General features: G+C 32.4%; 1 protein-coding gene across 1 annotated transcript; it reads right to left on the reverse strand.

Moving 5' to 3' along the window:
• Nucleotides 1-314: 314 nt before the first annotated feature.
• Nucleotides 315-8342, reverse strand: LOC107456574 (inositol polyphosphate-4-phosphatase type I A). The gene has a single exon (XM_016074481.4). It carries the CDS (start codon nt 8085-8087, stop codon nt 5019-5021), a length of 3069 nt encoding a protein of 1022 aa, XP_015929967.1. The 5' UTR covers nt 8088-8342; the 3' UTR covers nt 315-5018.
• Between the last annotated feature and the right edge of the window lie 236 nt (nt 8343-8578).

Consider the following 8578-nt stretch of genomic DNA (forward strand, 5'->3'; position numbering starts at 1 on the left):
TATTATTCATAAGCTTTAGTCAGTCATTCAGTGTTTTTTTTTTTTGTTTTTTTTTTAATTTTGCTTCACAAGAATAATGTTATGAAATTAGAACACTTTTTCTACCTTCATAATTACATCACAATTTTTAATTACTGTAAACAAAATGCTTTTAGGGATCTGGATTAATTTAGCATTTTTTTATCCACTTTTTAAAAAAAATTCTATTTCAGCTTTAAGCAAATAACATTATACTGATAAGGAGCAGCAATTTTTGCTAAATATCATACGTACATCCAGAGAACAAGCAAAACTAAAATAAAATTTAAAAAATGTGAATAATACGTTTTTTAATTCTAAAATAAACCACCTCTTACAACACTTTTCAAAATAACTGAATACAATTTTCAATCAAGAAAAATATGATTCTCTTTTAAAAGAAATTTCAAAAGATTATGATTATAAAGAAAACTCCGATTTCTAAATGACGCTACAATACATACCTTAAAGTCATAAGTCTTTCTTCATTCATAAAGAATTCCAAGACATTTCATGTTATTTGAGTGGTTTGAATTTTTGTTTGGAGACTTTTGTTATAGACTGATTCGTTGTCAACAGAAAAATGTTAGTTTAGAAAGTGCAAAAATGTCTAGCACCTGTTTTTTGAGAAATTTTTAAATAATTTAAAAAAAAAAACATTAAACACAATTTCGGTATTTATATTGGAAGTTCTAATCGACGTTAAAATAACATTGCGTTTATGGAACAGCAAACAGGACTTGTGAATGTAGTGGACGTTACAAAAGAAGGGACATGCTAATGGGGGAGGGGGAGAACTAAAGAGCATAGACTGCAGTCACACCAATGTAGTCATTAATTAACAATTTTATACTATGTAGAGGTAGACTAACAGGAAAATTTAATAAAAGGGGCATTCCTCTTATATTAGTCCTATTTAAAACAGGCTATGTTTAATTTTAAATGGTAATTTTTAAGTAGTTAAAAGAAATTGCCTGGTAGCAGTGATCGATTTTGATCAAAAAATATCAGACAATAAGTAATCCTCAATATAAGTCAGAATTTGCAATAAAAAAATATTGAAGAAAACAAACTGGAGAAAAATACATGCATATTTATTAGCACTTCTTAAAACACCATTTGAAGAATAAGAACAATCATGCCTTCCTTCATCAAGCAGTTAAAAATAAGAATATTGTGGAAAATTTTGCAACTCTTAACTAAATCAGGAAGTCCTTTTCGTAATACATAGTTGTTTCATTGTGCAAATGGTCTGTTATATGCTAACAAAACTTCAATCAATTTTTAATTAGAACTAAATACTTAAAATAGAAAAATGGTAATATTAAGTTGAAAATATATCAAATGAAGTCATTATGATGATTCCAAATAGCTCTAATAATAAACATTTGTTCTTACAATATAATATTAACACAAAACATAAGTAAATAACAAATAAACATTAAATGCAACTCAACAAAACAGCCATTTTGAAGTCCATATAACTTTAATTGCTTGGACTATACAATGCTGTTTTTCGAAGCTCTGTCACCAAGGAAAATAAAAAAAAAAGCCTCAGTGCTATACACTTGAAGCAATGTGATGATTTTAAACTATATAATATATATATATATATACAGTACAGCGCCGATTATCCGAACTTCCAATTATCCAAACTATGTCTGAATTCTTTCTTCTATTTAAGTTTAGAATACTTTTTAACCTACTGACAATTTTTCTAAATTAAGAAGAATAAATAATATCCCCTACATCCAAAGACCATATTTAATTTACAACCTTTTTAGCAGTTTTCTTATAGTAGCCATACATGTATTGTGATACAGTTAAACCTACACACCCCTTTACATCAGAAAATTATCTTCCAAGAATGCGAGCTTCATTTTGATAGTCTACAATGGTTGGAATGCAGAAGGAGTTTATGAATAGATAAGTGCTGAAGTTCTATAATTGGGGAATGGGTAGTGGTCATTTATGGTTAATGATTAGTGATTACAGTGCTTGGAATCTTAAATCTTGGAATAATATTCTTAACAGAAAAACAAATGAAACTGAAGTTTCTGAACCAGTAGATATTTCAGATGAAAATGATGAAATTGTTGCTGAAATTTTGAACAAAAATCGGAACTCAACAGACAAAGAGGGAGAAGTAGGTGATCAAGTTCAAAATAGTGGACCTTCTCATATAGAAGCATGCAATTCGTTAGATTTTGCAATGAATTGGCTAGAACGTCAAAATGATGTTGATCCAGTTCAGTTGATTTATTTAAAAAGAATAAGGGATATATGGCTGCTANAAAAAAAAAAAAAAAACGCGTCTTCTTTGAAACGAAATCTTTGCTGGATTTCTTTTGCAATGGAAAATAATGAAAAATGTCGTAAAGTTAGAAAGGGACAAAAAAAATTATAAAAAACTGAAATATGATAAAAAATAATTCAAAATGAAGAAAAAAGTTTTCAAAAAAAATTAATTAAAAATATTTAAAAATTGAAAAAAAAAAACTCTTAAACACGCCAAAGCTATTTTAGATAGTACTGCCAGTTCTAAGCCTACAAAAGGTGCGAAGGGAAGTTTGTGCATAAATAATAATCATTTACATTAGATTTTAAACAACCTTCCAATCATCCGAACTTCTCATTATCTGAACCATGCTCGGTCTCGAGCAGTGCGGATAATCGGCAACATTTTTCCACCTAGATGAAAATTATCAAAATCACTACCTTATTCTCAGTTTTTGCAATTTTTTATGAGACCAGGTAATGCAGCATTGGAGTAAGTTTTTAAATATCAAACAATTAGACCACAAATCCTTTTCATTTTCACAAAACTATGACTGTTCTCCACATGTTTTTGTGCCATGTGACTACATATGGTCTCTTAAATGGTTTTGTATCATTTTCAAGATAAGCGTAGACAGCGCTGGTTTTAGATAGGTTAAACTTGACCTAACAGTCATAAGTAACAGTTGCAAACTCCCAGCAGTTATAAAAGTAGCATACTATTTGCAAAAAAGCACCATTTCATATTAGGACAGAGCCTTCAAAAAACAGCCTTACAGAACTCAGATTTTTTTTTGGCTCTGCAATATTAAAATAGAAGGACCAATGTAAATTGTTTAAATAATTATCATTATATAACAGTATTATTTTTACTTTATTATAGTATAATTTGAAAAATAGCATAAATTGTCATTATATCATTGCAGTAACTTCTCTGCATTTTAATATTATTTGTTAACTGGTTATTAATTTAAATTTAGAGTAGAACCCTGATTATCCAACGCCTTCAAGGTTAGTCAGAAAATCAAAACCAAGGTACTTTTCATAAAAGGTACATTTCAAGTGCATAAACATTAAAGTATGAGTAAAATTACTGAAGTAAAGTAGTGAATACATTAAAATTTTAAAAAATAATAATAAATCTACATACGAATGTTTTATTTTTAAAACATAAGTAGTAATACGATATGAAGAAAAAAAATTATTTTTATTTTTTAGCACCCCGGTTTTGCCCTCTTAACAGTAATTGAAAACATCAGTTTTTTTCTTACATTTCAAACCTTTCCTCAACAAAAATCACAGTTATTCTTAGGACAGTACTTTTGGAGATTCTTTTAACATCGAAGAAATTTGAAAATTGGAACTTTTCCATTGCAAAACCTTATTACCACACGACATATTACATTAGGTACCTATTACCATAATACCACAATTAACTAAGTATGACTGACACCAATAATAGTTTGGCAATATTTTTAACCATATATCAATTTACTAAAACTCGATTTATTCAAAAATTTAACACAAATGCTACATGAAATAATAATAATGGCACCAAATGGCAAAATAACACTATCACAACTAAGTTAAAAAAAGTTAATTTATACTGGGTTTAAAATTAAAAAAAAGTTAACTTATACTAAGTTACAAGACAGAACCATCACAAGATTTTATGGAAACTTATAAATATTTTCTTTCTTCACAGCCTAAAAGAAAATGTTTCACTTTGAATGATGATTCACATTATTATTAAAATATTATTTATTTTATTAAATTTCATTCCATGCCTAAAAATGAACAATTTTTCCTTCCAATTTTATACTATCACTTAATTTTTAGATTTTAACACAATGTTGCCCTTGGGAATGATCAATTGTGTGTTTAAGAGTCCATGTAATAATCTAAATTTTAATTCTAGAATTGGATTTGTATGGAGTGTTTTTCTGCATTGTCTCAATAAGCGTAAAATTACTCCCTATTTTTCATCCATATGAGAGAATAGAAAATAAAATTTGCAACTTTCTGTTACTAATTTTCATAATTATTTATTAAAAAAATTCTTCAATCTCACCAATACAGGGGAGTGGGCCACAGTCCTAGAAATAAGGGCCATCGGCTAAATGCATCGCCCAATCCTTTTCACTTGCAATAAAATTAAATAAAGAAAATTTATAAATTTTATGTACAATACACATGTTATAAATAACAACAGCAGAAAATATCAAAGATAAGAAATTGTTGGCACATTTCTATAAGTAGGATTATAAAAGTATATGACTTAACATTTCCATAAGTACTATGTGGTGACCTTTAGAGTTTTGGCAATTTATTGAAATGATATTCCAACATCAAATTATTTTCTATATATTTTAGAACATTAGTATTAGAACAAATCATAATTGTTAAAAAAAAAAAACATTTTCAACATCACCGGTGCAGTGGCCTAAGCAATGTCATATGAGCGGGGCAGGTCCTGCTTGCCCCGCTCTTAGGACAGCTTTGTTTAAATAAGATTAAATAAAACCTGATTAATAAATTTATAATAATGATATACAATATATATGTTACAAATAACAACATCAAAAAATGTGATATATCAAAGATATAAGGAATTGTAGGCACATTTCATGTGCACGAATAGGTTCCTGTGTAAGGTTACTAACCTTTTACACAGGAGCCTTTCCCAACCTTTACACAGGAACAGGCAGGTTCCTGTGTAAAGGTTATGACTCAACATTCCCATAAGTCCCATGTGGTGGTCTGTAGAGCTTTGGCAGAGTCATCAATTGTAGACTATTGAAATGATATTTCTTAATACCAATATTTTTTAGAGTATTTTCTCGCCGAGTTCCTTCACAACGCATGCATTCTAGAACTCTAGTCATCTCTTTCTCGTTAAGATTGAAATCTTTGATTAATACCACAACTTGCTCTAACGTGACGGACATGGATGTCCGATCCTTGCCACTCTTGCAACTCGTAAACCTTATTCCACCCAAGTGCTTGCAAATTTCCGAAGATATGTGCAATATGTCCACGTTTTTACTCTTTTTTGCATAAACTTGAGCGTGAAGCTGATCTAGCAATTCAATGATGTAGTTTTCTGCAAAATGAAAACCATGGCTTTTTTCCATTTTTGCAGTCCTCTGAAATCTGGAGAAAAAATCCTTCAGCAAACTAAAACTATCTTGATTAATTTTTTCCTGTAAGGACGTGTCACCAAACTTTTCTGCCAGAGTAGCTCGTTCATTGATGCCGATGTTAAAAAAGACCGAACTCACTGTAAAACGACATCCGTTTTGTTGTTCTGCAGGAAGCATGTTGATTATAGATTGCGGAGCTGGTATAAACACATATAAAAATAATCGACTTCCTTCAATGCGTGGCTGAGGACTCTCAGAAGCAGTAGATGGTTCCAGCCAAAAAAGAACTCTACGGAGGTCATCTATTCCAACCACCATATCTTCCAGGCAGCCCATTTCATCACCATAGCAACTAAGTAATCCTTCAAAATCACACAAAACTCCCACAGTTCGAAGCATGTGGATGAACATGGGATCGGGGGTACGGCACCACAGTCTAGTCATTATGCCAGTTAACACGCTAGTCAAAGCTTGGGAAAAAACGATATCTCTTCGATGTCGGACTTTTTGACTCATCGGCATACATTTGGTAGATTCCTTGAGTGAAATTATGCTGTATGTCAATTGTGCAGTTTTTAAAAGGCATTGGATAGCTTGGCGTAACTTTCTGACACTAGGCATTATTTCATTAGACCAAGAGCCTTCCTCTCCATCATCAGATTTACTTCCAGAAAAAAGAGATTGAACTTTGCTAGACATACACAGAATACTTGCTTTAATGTTCAAGTGAGTCAGTTCTAAGGGCTCCATTTCTTCCATATTAATAGCACAATTGCTTTTACTTGAATTTAAACCGTCTTTTTTTAGATCCTCCTGAGATGAATTAACCACTTGATCTGCATCAATAGAAGGAGTGTCAGACTTAATCGAATCCCACAAAGAAAAAGCTTCTTCCACTAGGTGGGGAATACATATCCTTCGCAGCTGATCTCCTTTACTGCTGAGAGAATTGAGAATAGTTTGCATGCTAGATTTACATGCCTGATTACACATAATAATCAGCTTCTGCAAGTCAGATTCTATTTCATCCTGAAGTTGCTCAATTCTCATGATTGCTTCAGCAGAGCGTGATATCGGATCAGGGCCTAAAATGGCACACCCATTGTCATTGCCAAATGAAGGGTAATAACTCTTCAACTGATTTAAAAGCTTAAGAAGCCCCCCTTGACGAAAACGTCGAGAATAAGCGGAAAAGGCTCCGACCGTTATAACATCGTAAACCCCAGTTTTGCGGGTAGTCATATTCTGTACCCACATTCTCTGCACATGAAGATTTACTGGTACAAATTCAAAATTTGTTTCTTTTTTCATATTTGAAGGCTTAAAGGATGATGCTTTTTGTTTTGACAAAAAATCAATCACCTCTGTATAGTGACTAATAAGTCTATGGTGACCATCCATCGCGGCCAAAAATTTCTGTTGCCACTCAGACGAAAGTTCTTTAATACGGAAACTCGTTTCCATTAACCGTTTTTCTTCGTTAATCCACAGATTTAGAAGCATAAGGGGGATAGTAAATGATAACTTGCTTTCCGACATGATTTCGTGCACATGGAGTTCTGCACCGAGACCAGTATGAAAACGATAGGTTTGAGTAGAAAAATTACTAGACAATGTTTTCAACAAACCTAACACAGGTATTCCAACTTGAGAATGCAGTCTAGACGGCAAAGAATAACTCCGAGGTCTCTCGACTTTTGACCACAGAGACTCTTCTTCGGCCAATAACAGCCAAGCGTTTCTTTGCTTTGTATTACTCATTTCTCGAGCAGATATGGAAATGAAACCTACACTCAAGCAAGATGGAGACACCAATGTAAGCCTGAGAGTACGATATGGGTTTTGTAAAAGAGTGTCTAATGTAAATACAGATTCACCGAGTAAAGTACTAGTACAAGTCACCCTTTCTTTAACATCGTAAACAGAAAGTTTAATGCGTGTAGAGTCTGTCACTTCGCCCTTAACAAAAGTGACTGTCGTAAAAAAACAAGGATTGCTAGATTTTTCCACTATCTCAGTTTGTGTAAATTTGGTCCATTTTGTAGATGGTAAATTATTTATACACACAGAAATATATGGGCTAGGGGGTAGGCCATCACCATCACACATTAGGTTGTCGCAAGACAAACTTAACTCCATGAAAGGTTCATACTGGTTCGAATCGTAGTTACATCCTATAGTGAAACTTCTTTGAGTTCTGGAAGTTGGGTAAGATAAATTGGTTTCATTTTCTCTTCTTATTTTCAGCTTTTCTTTCAAAGATGAGAGTTGCAAGCGCATATAATCAAAACTCGCCATATGTAGTGTTTGAATCCACGAGTCTCTCTCTTCTTCTGACGTTGCTCCAAGCTGCTGAATGGAACCATCATATTGAAAAATTAAACTGAACGAAAAAGGAATGTCTGAGTTCGCATCTAGGCGAATTTGACATTCTTCCAAAACAAACAAAATAGCTGGCTCCGAGCATTGATCTTTCGTTTTGTAGAAAAACAGTAGATTTCCTCTAAGCCTGCACCATCTTTGCGAAAATACGTCACTACGTCGGAACAAGCCGTCATGTTTCTCTCTCACATACAGAACGCCTTCTTTATCAAACTTATAAGATGGTTGCGTAGCAACCGCTATGATTTCTTTGGAATTAAAACGCATTGTGAAATCTTATAGTGGGATATATCTAATTAAAAAAATTGATAAAAATGAAAACATTACTTCTGTTGAATAATTATTGTAACTTTTTGACAGAAATTTGTTTTGGTTTGAGAGAGGTGCAAGAAGGCGAGTTACATTCGAATCGAGTTGACAGCATGCTTACAGCTTGCTGTTAACTTGATGATGCTGGAAGCAAAGACGCGTAATATTTTCTGGAGGATTCACACTGCAGGTGACTTGCATGCGGCATCGCACATCAATAGGCACATTTGCACGTGCAACTTGCTTAAACGCAACTGCTTTTGCAACGCAAATTTTTAATCTTATTTTCAAGGAAAAACATAGCTTTTAAGGCGGTTTCACAGAAGAGTATTAATCTTACTCAGAGCCGCTTTTATTATCTTCTTTTAAGAGTAAAAAACATATAAGTTAATTATAAAAGCTAATATACGTTATTTTTATCAAAAATTTAAGGTAACAATCCTTTTCGC

This window comes from Parasteatoda tepidariorum, chromosome 5 (genome assembly GCF_043381705.1).
Source record: "Parasteatoda tepidariorum isolate YZ-2023 chromosome 5, CAS_Ptep_4.0, whole genome shotgun sequence".
NCBI classification, from domain to species: Eukaryota; Metazoa; Arthropoda; class Arachnida; order Araneae; family Theridiidae; genus Parasteatoda; species Parasteatoda tepidariorum.